This window comes from Seriola dumerili, unplaced genomic scaffold (assembly GCF_002260705.1).
Source record: "Seriola dumerili isolate Sdu_G_001 unplaced genomic scaffold, Sdu_1.0 BDQW01000052.1, whole genome shotgun sequence".
In the NCBI taxonomy this organism is placed as follows: Eukaryota; Metazoa; Chordata; class Actinopteri; order Carangiformes; family Carangidae; genus Seriola; species Seriola dumerili.
In genome coordinates, this window is record NW_019174307.1 from 14,721,119 (window position 1) to 14,734,671 (window position 13,553).

The 13,553-nt window shown below is 42.6% G+C and overlaps 1 protein-coding gene across 1 annotated transcript; it reads left to right on the plus strand.

The window, feature by feature from the left end:
* The first annotated feature begins 557 nt into the window (after positions 1–557).
* On the plus strand, positions 558–11,499 carry LOC111218548 (serine/threonine-protein kinase SIK2-like). Its single transcript, XM_022740900.1, has 14 exons — positions 558–772; positions 1,534–1,737; positions 1,832–1,948; positions 5,126–5,189; positions 5,304–5,465; positions 6,025–6,149; positions 6,252–6,375; positions 6,492–6,712; positions 7,003–7,152; positions 7,255–7,365; positions 7,486–7,711; positions 7,805–8,059; positions 8,187–8,376; positions 8,783–11,499. The coding sequence occupies exons 2-14, from the start codon at positions 1,585–1,587 to the stop codon at positions 9,300–9,302; spliced, it is 2,418 nt and encodes an 805-aa protein (XP_022596621.1). The 5' UTR covers positions 558–772; positions 1,534–1,584; the 3' UTR covers positions 9,303–11,499.
* The last annotated feature ends 2,054 nt before the right edge of the window (positions 11,500–13,553 follow it).

Consider the following 13,553-nt stretch of genomic DNA (forward strand, 5'->3'; position numbering starts at 1 on the left):
GTAGCATTAGAATAATAGAAAACATGAAAACAGAATAGGAACCAAACAACACAGTATACTACGGAATAGAATAGAATAGAAACTGTGATGATCAGAGAAGAATAGAATGCAGTAGAACTAGTTCACTAAGTAAACCATAAAAACAACAAAAACGATCTAACTGTCACCAGTTGCTTTCAGTTTTTGCTCCTGCTGCAGCCGCACGCGCTGCCGGTCTGTGGAGTGAGAGCGAGGCAGCCCGCGAGCAACAGCCCGGCAGAAGGAAACATCACGTGGTGACACATCTCTACGACTGACGTCACCGTTCCCATCTCTAAGCAACCCCTCCATCAGCACTCGCGTCACCGGGCGCCCGAGCCGCGCGGTTGCTGGGCAACCCTTGCCTTGCGCTTGGGTCCGGCCTTGCCTTGCACCCAGCTCGGAGCTCTGACGCGAGTGTGACGTTAATAAGGTGGGTATCAATTTGTTATGGTGGCGGAGGGAGGAGGGGGAGGAGGCGAGGAGGAGTTCCCCTTGTGAGTGCCGAAGCCCTCTGTTCTGCATTCCGGCGGAGCGCACAGGCACACACCGGCCGCAGCCCAGTCCCGGGCCCAAAGACTTGTTGTATTAACTTAAAGTAGAGACGGGAGGAAAAAGTTGCTCCGCGCGTGTTTTCTGCAGTGTTTCCTCTTTGTTGTGTCGCTAATACTTCGCTCTGGTTGTGGAATGGTTTACGTTTCCTCCGAGAGCTGTCTGAACTGTGAGAGACGGTGGTGTATGTCCGCTTTTTAAGGTAAGACTCGACTTTTTACCCACATTTTACTAGCCAATTTGCAATCTCCTAACCCGATCCAAAGCTACCCTTCGGTTTTAGTCAGTCTGGTTACTCACCAATTTTACTTTCTTTTTAGTCGGTTATGTTTAACAGACAACAAAGTAGGCCTATCTGTATATTGTGATCTAATTATGGCTATATTATTAACAAATTAATAAAACGTTTTTTATCCGTTTTAAGCCTTGTTTAGAACTGGGATATGTATTTGTACACCTAAAATAAAATAATTTTCCTTTGGCTAACGCTAGTATCACTAAGATTTTTTTTTTACATTTTACCTTACTCACTCACAGGCTTCTTTTTCCCCACTGAACTCACTTGTTATACAAGAGTGTTCACGCTGCTGCACTATAGCTAGGCTATGCATAGGCCTATATATATATACATATATATATATATATATATATATATATTCATGCATTTGTACATCTTAATATCATATATATTATGCATATTAATATTTTTTATATTATGCTCTGTTCTTTTTATCTATTTCATATAAAGGACTTTGAATTTCCTTTGTGTATGACATGTGCTATATAAATAAACTTTGCTTTAACCTAATATGCGTGGAGCCGATATTCTGTGGGCATATAAGCCCTCATATATACATACTTATAGATAGATAGATAGATAGATAGATAGATAGATCTGTGAAGCTTGAGTAAAATGGGAATCCACCTAATATACAGTCTGCAACTCTGTCCCTGCCATTGCAGGTACAAGCCTTCATTTATCCCAACGCTGTAAGTCCAGACTGTTGGTGCACCATGGTGATCATGACAGAGAACAGCCGGGGGGCTCAGTCCAGCCCTGCCCAGGGAAGGCCACTGCAGGTCGGCTTCTACGAGATCATCCGCACTCTGGGAAAAGGCAACTTTGCAGTGGTGAAACTGGCCAAACATAAAGTCACCAAAACACAGGTCAGCAGCTCTTCACATAACTGTGCTTTTTTTTTTGGATGCAAAGCAAAATATTTTTTTATTTACAAGCAAACAATTTTCTGTGGTTTTTCAGGTCGCTATAAAGATCATTGATAAGACCAGGCTAAATCCCTCCAACCTGGAGAAAATTTACAGAGAAGTGCAGATTATGAAGCTGCTGAACCACCCTCATATCATCAAACTGTACCAGGTGTGTATTATCTTCATCTTCCTGCAGTGTTGTTGTGCATGCACATTGTATGTGTGCAGAATGTCACTGTCACCAAACACTGTGCAGCCTGGTCTGTGACGACTCCGTGTGCAGAGAGCTTTGCAAACTAGGGACAAATTCATTTCCCTCAGTAACAATATTGTGGTGCAGCGCTTTGTGCATCATTATTGTGGATTTATGGATGTAGCAGTGCCATTATGTGTGGCAAAAATAAGGGGAATTTGTTATCTAAGTGGTTTGTACTTGCTTGTTTTGTGCTGCTGACTCTCAAAGCACATTGAATCATAAGTACAGCACAACAGCATTAGTGCAATCCCTTTTGACCTCTCCCAGTATGTGTGTGTGTCTGCATGTTTGTGTGTGTGTGTGCTACAGATAGACTGCAAGAACAACCATGGTACCAGTCAGTGCTGAGAACAATGCATTTCTAAGATGTTTTCTGTTTCTGTTTCTGTATAATGTCAGAAGTGAGTGCAGAGATATGGGAAACAGAGCAGTCAGGAGAGTGCAGCTAGTTAAAGATGTGTTCACAGGTCTGAACATTAAGCCCAATTAGCATCTGTTAAAGCCAAGTGCAATGTGTCTGCATGTCACGTGAAGGCCAACTCACAAAGTGCTTCTTTACTCCTAATCAAATTGAAGACTTAGTGGAGAGAATCCGCTTTTTTCCCCTCAGCTGGCCTTACGAGTGCTGTGGCACGCGTCTGGCAACAAACACACAAACACACACCCATGCAAACAAACACGCAAAGCCCTTTCTTTTTTCATTTCTCGCTTTCTTTTTTTTTTTACTCTGGACTTTTTCTGACCTCTTTAATGTTTTGCTACTTTTTGTGGATTACTTCATGTCCGGCTTTAAGTAGCTGAGCAGTGCTTACTGGGAAATCACGTCTGCACTGCAAAAATAAGAGCATGACATTATTCTCTGGAAGGCCCATCAATGTTTCCTATCATACACAGTTGGGCTGGGTAATGACAAACAAATATCAGAACAATAACAATTAGTCAAAGAATTTATTTGCAACTAGTTAATGAATGATTGATGTTTGATTAAGTTTTTCAAGTAAAAATGCCAAATATTCCTTTCTTCCAGCTGTTTAACTGTGGACATTTGCTGCTTTTCTTTGTCTTATGTGACAGTAAACTAGATATTGTTGTGTTGTGTTTAGGTTTGTTAGTCAGACAAAACAAGCAGTTTAAAGATGCCGCCCTGGGCTTAAGGAAACTATAATGGATGTTTTTCACTATTGTCTGACATTTTATTGACCAAATGATTAATTGATTATTTGGGTAGTTGAGGACCTAGTATAATGCTAGCTCAATAACCAAATATTGATACTGCAACAATATTATACCCATGTGTATTAGTGCTTTCAAGCAAGTGTAAAGAGACAATAACCATTAGAGAGGTTTGACAGCGTTTCCATTCAGGGCTAATAGTCTGGTTAGAACCAAAACAAACAGCTGTGGAAATTCAGTGACAGTAATATTTAATGTTGCCATTAAAAGCGTGTGAAATAGACAAATATCATTTGACCAAGAGAGACAGTAAACCATTCGGTTTTATCTGTATCTGATAGATTTGTAGTCTAACTTGAATGATCGTGCCTGTCTGTATTCTGAATGTGATACATCCTTGGCTCCAGGCCCTTGGGTTGTCTAAGGTGATGATAGTCAGATGCTTGGTACTCAGTGATGGTAAGCAACCGTCTTCATCACTGCAGCCCCTATTTCTGTCCTTCTTGTACAAAAGGGAGGACGGTGGCACAAGACTGGTCTTGTGATCCAGGGCCTACATCCTCTAAGTGTTGGTGCAGTTTTTTGGGGAGCTGTCTGAGACCTATGACCTGAGAAATCAGCTGCTCCATTCTCTCACTGGTCTCATGAGAAAAAAAAAACATTTTCCTTTATTTTCAAGGATCATTGAAGCCTTGCCCTTTGTCTTTGTCTCATCCTATCTTTGACCTTGTATCAACCACACATTCCCCTCTTATCCCCCAAAATCCCACATTCCCAGAGGCCATCGATGGGCCAGCTAGTACAAACTATGCTGATCTGCCATGACCCCTGAATTTGTAAATAAAATGCCAAGCAGAAATTTGAGGGAATGTGTATAAATTGATGCAAGACATGTAAAATACTTCTAAGATAGTTACAAAGGTAAAGCCATAAGAACATGGTGTCTTAGGTTGAAATATTTCACTCACTGTAAATTGAATACAGCTTTAATAACTTTAAAGCTACTTTATAGCAAATAAAAGGGAAAAATATGGCAGTTAAGGGGTTAATCTTCCCTCTAGGGTTGTTGAGGGTACTTGACGTGCCGTGCCTGGTTTTCAGAGCCCTGACGTCAGCTGCACCTCAAGGTGACAGAGCCCCAGAGAGCTGCCCTATCTGACAGATAAAGACTACTCCCTGCTTGGAGGCATCTGTGTATTGAATCATTCTTTGCCTGGTGTTCTTACGGGGTCGGTGGCTGAAAAGAATAAAGTTCCACCATTCAGTGGACTTTAGTGGCATTTTATTCTGAGTTGGCCAGCAGCATTACCCAGACAGGGCTTTGTCATCTGACAAAAATTGCTTTGTTGTACAAGCTTTTATCTCAGCTGCTTTGTCCCCCCGAGGGCTCTCCTGGGAAATGGAAGCTTTCTGTGAGCTCCAGGAAAGGATTGGGAATTGCGTCTTTCCGGCCCATGATTGCACTTCTGGTGTTTAGGATACACTAGACGGGACCCATGTGAACACCCTGTGTTTCCAAGAAATAAAAGCCAGGGTTAGCCTGAAATTCAACACTAGAATCTATTGCCAAGTAGTGTCAGCCTCAAGGAAAATATTTCTGACCATCTGATATGTGTTTGTCAGTGTGTGTGTGTGTGTGTGTGTGTCAGGAAGTCACTGACGGCTGGCTTATGCAACAGGACATATCATGGAAAGCCAGGGTGTTGGTGTGTTGTGCGAGTGGAACAAGTGTTTGGAGAAGTATGCAAAGGGGATTTTTGTGGTTAGAAAATGTCTCATGCCTAGAAATGCCTGGAGCAGGCACCGCTGAAGGACTTGGAACTGATTTTAACCTGAAAATGTATTTTTCGTCATCACCAGCTGCCCGTAACCCAGTGGGTATAAACTGTTTCTTTTTTCACTCTCTGTTTCTCTCAGGTCATGGAGACCAAAGACATGCTGTACATCGTGACAGAGTATGCAAAGAATGGAGAGATGTTTGGTGAGTTCAGCTTTCAAATTTTGTTTCACAAATAATGAAGGCTGAATCTGTCAGTCCTCAATAGTCTGATAGAGAGACCGACATGTTTGACTAAAATATCCTCTGTCCCTGCAGACCACCTGACCTCAAATGGCCGTATGAGTGAAGATGAGGCTCGAAAGAAGTTCTGGCAGATTCTTACAGCAGTGGACTACTGCCATCGACACCACATCGTTCACCGTGACCTAAAAACTGAGAACCTGTTGCTGGATGCCAACATGAATATCAAACTGGCTGGTATGTCTGCCATATACTGTTTACCATTAGCGTGCTTACTGGTTAGCTTGCAGGAAGGTGCTGTATTATGTGAGACAGAGACTATTAACTGATTTTTTATTAGAAATCAATGCTTTGATTCTGACACCGTCTCTCTGCACCTCCCTGCTGTTTTAGTATTCTGTTCAGTTTTTGCCTGAAGAAAGTATTCGCTGTTCTGGGATTCCTAAACCATTCTAATTAAATCATCTGTGTGCTAATTAAGTGTGAATAATTCATTCATTTTACCAAGACTAACATCAACCAGAGGAAATGAATCCAGTACATAAGCAGACACTCTTGCATAAAGAAATATTATAGCTTAACTCTCAGAACAGAGCAAGACAACGTGTATTTTGTTATATGTTTACTCTATATGATCTGGTCTCTGAACCTCAGGATGGTAATGATGATGGTAGTGATGGTAAATGGTAAAGACGCTGTGGTTAAAGGATGCCCTGAGCTCGTCATGCTTCAATGTAGAGAAAACAAACAAGTTTGAATAATAAAACTGTTATATATCTCTGTCTGTGTCTTGTAGACTTTGGATTTGGAAACTTCTACAATGCAGGGGAGCCTCTGTCTACATGGTGTGGCAGCCCGCCTTATGCTGCCCCTGAAGTGTTTGAAGGGAAGGAATATGAGGGGCCTCAGCTGGACATTTGGGTAAGCTTGTATGAGGAAAATACAGACAGGATGATTCGAAGAGTAAGCATTAACATTTTTAAAATGTTGCTAACATTCTCATATTTGCTGCTTTCTGCACAGAGCCTCGGTGTGGTACTTTATGTTCTTGTCTGCGGCTCGCTTCCTTTTGATGGACCCAGCCTTCCTGCCCTCAGACAGAGAGTCACAGAGGGGCGATTCAGAATCCCTTTCTTCATGTCCCAAGGTATCCATTATCCTCACGTCTAATCACGACAATTACCTGCTTACTGCTAATTACCAATTCTGTTTAAATGCAAATCGCTTGCAACCCCAAGACTCATTTGCCGTTACGTCCTCCAGACTGTGAAAACCTGATCCGTAAAATGCTGGTCGTGGACCCGGCCAAGAGGATTAGCGTGGCCCAGATCAAGCAGCACCGTTGGATGCTGGCAGACCCAACAGCCGCCCACCAGACCCTCAGCCATTCCTTCACAGAGTACAACTCAAACCTGGGCGACTACAGCGAACCCGTGCTGGGCATCATGAACACACTGGGCATCGACCGCCAGAGGACTATCGAGGTGACTGAACAAGAAAAGATGTTTGGTGTTTTATTGTTTTGTTTATGTGTTTTATACAGTTTCAGGAGACTTGTGTCTTGAGGTGGGGCAGTGAGTAGGTGGGAGTTTAAGATACTTTTGCCTTCTGTTTTTAAAAGCAGAGACAATTTCTTGGTCTGTCATCACCAAAGAGATTATATTTAAAGTTACACCTGGCTAAAGAAAGCTATAGGATATAAACTGGCATCAAGAGCCACAGAAGGTAAACAAAGTGGCAAAACCTCTAATCTAATGTCCTCTGTCTTCCTCAGTCTCTGCAGAGCAGCAGCTACAATCACTTCTCTGCTATCTACTATCTGCTGCTGGAGAGAGTGAGAGAGCATCGCACCCAGCAGCTGAGCCGCCAGTGTGGATCCTGGAGTCAGAGACCCAGGAGCACCTCCGACTCCACCGGCCCAGAGGTGAGCACTCCAGCTGGGTGTATCAAGCTCAAACTAGTCCTGATCCAGGCTGCATCCTCTATTTTAAGTCTAAACAGCTGTGTGCTTCCTGCTTGCTTCTAGGTGATCATGGAGTCTGGCGACAGCTTTAGGACAACCGCATTTTCACTCCCAGCCAAAAATACTGCACCTGTGTACCCGGAGATGGAGTGTGATCAAGGTGGATTGTTCCAGGTAAATGTGAAATAAAACTTGACAGTATTCAGAGATTTCACCCTCCACTCTGATGCAAATACTGCATCTCATGTGTCTCCTGCCAGTCAGTGGCTAACAGTCATCCTCCTTCTGTTTCAGCGTGTGGTGTTTCCAGTGGAGGCCAGTCTGAACAGATTGCTCTGGAATCGCTCCATTTCACCCAACAGCCTGCTGGAGACAAGCATCAGTGAAGAGGTGCGACCCAGAGACCTGGAGGAGGAGGAGGCAACGCAAACTCTCGGGCCCCTGCTTCCTCCCACCACCACCTCCCGCAGGCACACTTTGGCTGAGGTGTCCGCCCGTTTCCACCAGTGCAATCCTCCATGTTAGTACACAAACATAAAAGCACAAAGCACATGTTAATACGTGCTCTTTCAGCCATACAGAATCTAATGTCTTCTCAATTCTTGTTCTGTAGGTATCGTGGTCAGTCCCTCTGATGGTGCCTCCTCTGACAGCTGTCTAAAGTCCTCATCCAGTCCCACCCCCACTTTGCAGGCTGCTATGGGTGATATGTCAACATTTCTGACCTCTGGGGCTGAAGGTGGAGCTCTGGTGCCAGCTGGAGCTCCTCTGGCCCTCTCCTCCCACCTCCTTCCCCAGGCGCAGGGCAGCCTGCCCGCTGCCAGCTTTCAAGAGGGTCGCAGAGCCTCCGACACCTCCCTCACACAAGGTACAGGAGCAGGATCACGAAATACAGCGTCATTTATCTAATCTGATTTTCATTATTCTCACGTCTTACGTGTCACAGTAACGGATCAAAGAAGTATTGTGTAACACTTTCCCATGCCTTTCTGCAGGCCTCAAAGCTTTCCGCCAGCAGCTGAGGAAAAACACACGCACTAAGGGGCTTCTGGGATTAAATAAGATCAAGGGTCTGACGAGGCAGGTTGTCCCTCCACCCTCCTGTAACCGCGGCAGCCGAGGGTCACTGGGTCCAGCTCTCTCTGAGCACCGCAGCATGCTGGAGGAGGTGCTGCACCAGCAAAGGTGAGACAGACGATTACATGACAGCACACTGTTATTACTTTACACATATTAGATCATGTAGATCTGAAGTTTTCAAACTATGAGGGAGAGGATGAAGGGAGGTGCAGAGGGACAGGTGTGAAGGCAAAGACAGTGAGTTAAATGTTGTACTCCTTGTGGGAGCTGTAACTCAAATTAAGATACATGTTTTTAGATGCAGTGTGACTGATGTCCCACGCAAATGAACAATCAATCCACTTAGAAATTACAGATTAAAGATGCTACTCATAACTGCAGAAAATTAAGTTTTTACACTATATTAGACTCCCTTATGGAAAATGTAGTTTCAAAACCTTGACATGATTATCCCCTGAATAGTGTATCCAGATGTGGACACAGAGACTGATCTTCTGTCTCTCTTTTCCAGGATGCTGCAGATCCAGCACCAGCCTCAGCCTCAGGTCCAAGCAGCTCAGAAAGGACCTACCCAGAATCCCTTGCTCTTCCTGGCTCAGCAGCAGTCACCCTCTCCTCCACCTACTACCGTGTTTGCTTCCTCCACCCTGTTTGACACCCCCGCCCCCTCCGCCCTGCCTCCTCAGCAAGCTTCAGTGGGGCTACAGCACGGCCCCTGGCAACAAACCCTCGAGACTTCCTCCTCTGGCTGCTCCTCATCCTCCTCATCCTGCTACTCCTCTTCGCTGTCCCCCGTGGCCTCAGCTGCTTACCTTCTCGAGGCCCGCCTGCACATCAGCCAGCAACCCCACCCTCACCCCCACTCCAGCCTCCAGCAGCAGCACCACCAGTCTGCCACACAACGCACTTTCCCTATCCTCTCCAAACCAGTGGCGTGGAGCTTGGGTGTGGCCTCCAGCACCGATCCTGACATGCAGGAGTTGGGTCTGGCCGGGCAGCAGCAGCTCAGTAGCTGTGTGATGGTGAAGTAAAACATCAGCCATGTTTGAGACCAACGACTGCTCTCTCTGTTGAAGAAGCTCTGAGCAAACCCGACTTGATTTTGAGCCCAGAAGAAGAGAGAGCAGAATTAAGGAGAAAGAACAAAAAGCAGATGCAAGCGACAAATGTACACTTTATTTAGCAACACGGGGTACACGTGTTGCACACACGTGTATGTTGTGTGAATGCTTTTTATATCATATAAGCTAAAGACTAAGCAATAACCAAACTCTGGATGAGGTGTTAAAATCCGTATCAGACAGCCAGAGAAGCAATAATAGACTGAAAGACTCTCATCCAGCCCCTTGATGGACTCACTTGAATGAAATGAGAGCTGACGTTAGCTGATACAGTTATGCCTCACATGTTTTGATGCTGTCTAAGTTAAGTTTTTGATTTTCTGAAAACAGAAAGGCTCCATCTTCCTCATTCTTTTTTAGTCACTTTTTTGTGTAATTTCCTGTTCTTGATGTTTTACACTTGACTGGGCAGAAGACCAAAATTAATTTCTTTCTTCTTTTTTTTTCTTTTTTCCCTACTTCGTTCACCTCTCTAATGAGACATTTCTCTGTAGCAGTGCAATGAAGACACAGTATAGTTTCCTAAACTTACAAAGATTCACTGACGGGGTCAATTTTGGTTTGTATTGAAACTGTGATTTAATTTTCTGTGCAGGATTATTATAGCTACGCAAATGCTGCTTTTACCTCAAGCTTCAAATCTGCTACATCCTCATCAGCCAAAAGTGAAGGAAGACAGTGTCTCGCTGATTGAGTAAAGCACAAAAGGTACATCAGTCAGCTCGGCAGCACCTTACATATGTGGATACAACAATCCATATTCCCTTCTTTTGATAAGCACCTTCTTGTTAGATGCTTTTACTACCTCCTCAGGCAAGAATTTGGAAACAGAAAAACCTGGACAGAACAAAGACTGTGGGAACAGTGCAATATTTCACATTGAAATACAAAGGAAAGATAAGGCGCTACATAGGATGGTGAAAATATTTGCCTGAGGCTTTTTTTTGTTTTTACTATTTGTCTGTTTGACCTTGCTGTGCTGGCTAGCTGACTAGAAAGGGTACTCGTTATGTAACATAATAACATGATACTGTAGAAATTGAGAGGAAAGACTGAAGGCATTTCAAAATGCTGTTTCTACATACGGCATTCTTGTAGTTGTTAAACTGAAAGGAAGAATTTGGGTTTTACCAAAGAGTGAACAGCACAAGAGATGGGTGATCTATCACAGATACACTACTGAATTTTCACTTTGAATGCTGTCTCAAAATGTAGCATGGTGGTTAGCTAGCATTTTCACATGATCTCCTTAGCTTCTGCTGTGAGAAAAACTCCCGCTGCCACCGAACCTTAATGCTACACGTGTTGTTAATATCTCTAGCTGTTACTGTCAGGAGGACCATGGTGGTATTCATTTTTGTACTTTTCTAGAAAAGAAGAAGAAAAAAAAACAACATAGCAATACCATGTTGTGCTGGAAGTTGAACTTTTCTTCAGTTGTCCATAAGTGGCTAGAGATAGGTAGAAATGACCTGCAACAAGCTGATTATTTGTGCAGATGACATATTAGAAAGCTGCAAGAGATGTGTAAAATTGGACGTTTAGTTAGTTCTCTCATATCTGTGAAACATCTTGTAGAGGAGCAGTGTTTTTCCAAACCCAGTTCTACGTTGGAAACATGCAGTATTGATATCTTTACCCAATAATTTTTAGTTGATTGCACTCATTACCAACACTTGTGCCTTTCTCTGAACAAACTCACAATCAGAGGTGTCCATCTCTGATCACTACACTGAAGAAATTAAAATGGATGGCTCCATTATTGGCTGTTATCTCAGAGGCCCCTTTTGATAACTTCTTTGACCTTTGAGCTTGCTGAGTAAACAGAAGCAAGAATTGCACTTTATTCATATTTCTTGTTACCAATTTTTTTTGTTTCTCATGATGAAAAAATCTTCACAAAACTATTGAAACACTAAGGCTCTTGATGCAAATCTGTAAAATGACCCTTTTGATAAACTTGGGATAATAAGAAGTATTTCATGTTTTTTTTCTTTGTTATCCTTTGTTATTTGTTACTTGACTGCGTGAGCATGTGCATGTCTGTGTGTGACTGTGTGTGTGTGTGTGTGTGTGCATGTGTGAGTGTGTGTGTGGAGGGGAGGAACCGAATAAGAAAGGAAAGGAGAGAAAATGCTAGTTGAAGAAAGATTGTTTATTTATGTGGCTATTTATTTAAATAAAGTTCACTTCCTAAACTGGTTGTGTGTTGGACTTTGTTCAATAATAAGATGGATATGTTTACTGGCATGTTAATGGTAGGTAACTTTTCTTTGCACTTAGAACTTTTCACATGCACTTTCATTCATATTTACACTTTCAAATAATAACAAAGGAGATTGTCTGCTCAACCCTAACACACGGAGACTCAGAAAATGCTTATTTCTCTTGGCTGTCAGGTTGGTGAACTTCGTCTCTGACCTCTGCACATTGTCTGCAGTTACAGCTGTGATTCATATATTTTCTACATTCTTGTATATTTAAAAATTTAACATCTTAATAGTCATTCATTTATTCATTAGCCATACCACTTAACCTTTTAGAATTGCGGGGGGGCTGGAGCCAAACCCAGCTGACACTGGGAGAGGTTAGGTTACACCCTGGACAGGTCACAGCACTGACATATAGAGAAAAACAAGCATTCATGCAAAAATTCACACCTATGGGCAATTTAGAGTCGCTAGTTAACCTAACCAGCATGTCTTTGGATTGTGGGAGGAAGCCGGAGTATCCAGAGGAGACCCATGCAGGCATGAGGAGAACATGCAAACCCTACGTTCGAAACCATAATCTTCTCGCTGAGATGCAACAGTGCCTTAATTTATACTTATCTTTTTATTCTTATTTCTACTTCTATATATAATCATATTCTATAATTATATTCTTTACTGTAAATTAGTCTTTTAGCACTCCCTTAGGAGTATGCATTTCACTGCATATGTTGAAAAAGTATGTGAAAAAAAAGTTTGAATATCATGATCTATATGCTAAAATATGAGAATTTAGTAGGACTCAACAGCATATTTATGACAGTCATGTGGTCTCTTAAAAAGGCATTATTTTTTTAGTATAACTGGCAATGTCAGGAACTATATAATAATAATAATTTTGCAACACAGACTTTTTTGTATATTCATAAGAGCTGTATAAGCACAGTAATAGTTATTATTTTATCTGATTTCTTTCATTAATATAAAAACCAGCAAAACCTACATCCTTTTCCTCTAATTGATGACAAGGCGCACTGATGATGCACTTGCTCCCTGTGATAATGCTGTGATGCCGGGTGATGATGCATTGGACCCTGATGACCCTCCTGCTGGCCAGTTATTCATAAAACTGAGAATGGACAGGTGTCTGACGTCTGACAGGAAAGGCTATGCGGGAGTCAAGTGACGCAACAGCAAAATGAGAAGCCAAACCATCCGTGAGCCAAGTGAACTCTGCTGCACTCCTCTCCTCTCCCTGCTCGCTCATTATCTCCAGCAAGATAAGAGATTAAGAAAGTGGTGAAACCTTATTTAAATTTCTGCTGGTACTGCCTGTTCCAAACTGGCAATTTTCCTGCTCGCTACATGTACAGATTTACACTGTGAGGAGCCACAAATCACTCATACAAATACACACACATTTACACGTGCAACATATGGCTTGACATTTGGATTTGACCCTCAGGGAGCTGCTCGTGAGGGCAGGAACACCGTGTATTTGAGGTCAAGCTCCCACAAACATATCAGTCATCAGCTGCCGCCTGCTGCAGACGTGACCTTGTATTAACTAACGAGCTTTTTGTAACACGCTCTCAGCAACATGGTGTGACCATCTGATTTATAGATGTGGAGTGTGTTGATCCAGATCAGTCAAAACAACTATGTGTGTGAGGGCGCTGCATATTTTGTAAAGTTGATTTGCTTCATATAAAGATTAATAAAATCCAGACAAAACAAAAAAAGGATATGTAAGTAAAAGAAAGGTGGAATACATAAGAAAGAAAATATTGGTAATATTTTTGTTTTTTCAATAACTGGAAGCCACTGAAAGTACTGCACTAAATGGGCTTCTTCACCATTAATATTTCATTATCAATTCAAATCCTTAGTATATTGGCAATTTAAAAATACTCAGTAGATATCATGGTCACATATATCACTGTCAGAGTTT

Excerpts from the sequence above, each read along its gene's own strand:
- LOC111218548 (XM_022740900.1), top strand. The coding sequence starts at position 1,585 with ATGGTGATCATGACAGAGAACAGCCGGGGGGCTCAGTCCAGCCCTGCC. Across the intron at positions 1,738-1,831 it reads ATAAAGTCACCAAAACACAG|GTCGCTATAAAGATCATTGA; the intron begins GTCAGCAGCTCT and ends GTGGTTTTTCAG. Across the intron at positions 7,153-7,254 it reads CCGACTCCACCGGCCCAGAG|GTGATCATGGAGTCTGGCGA; the intron begins GTGAGCACTCCA and ends GCTTGCTTCTAG.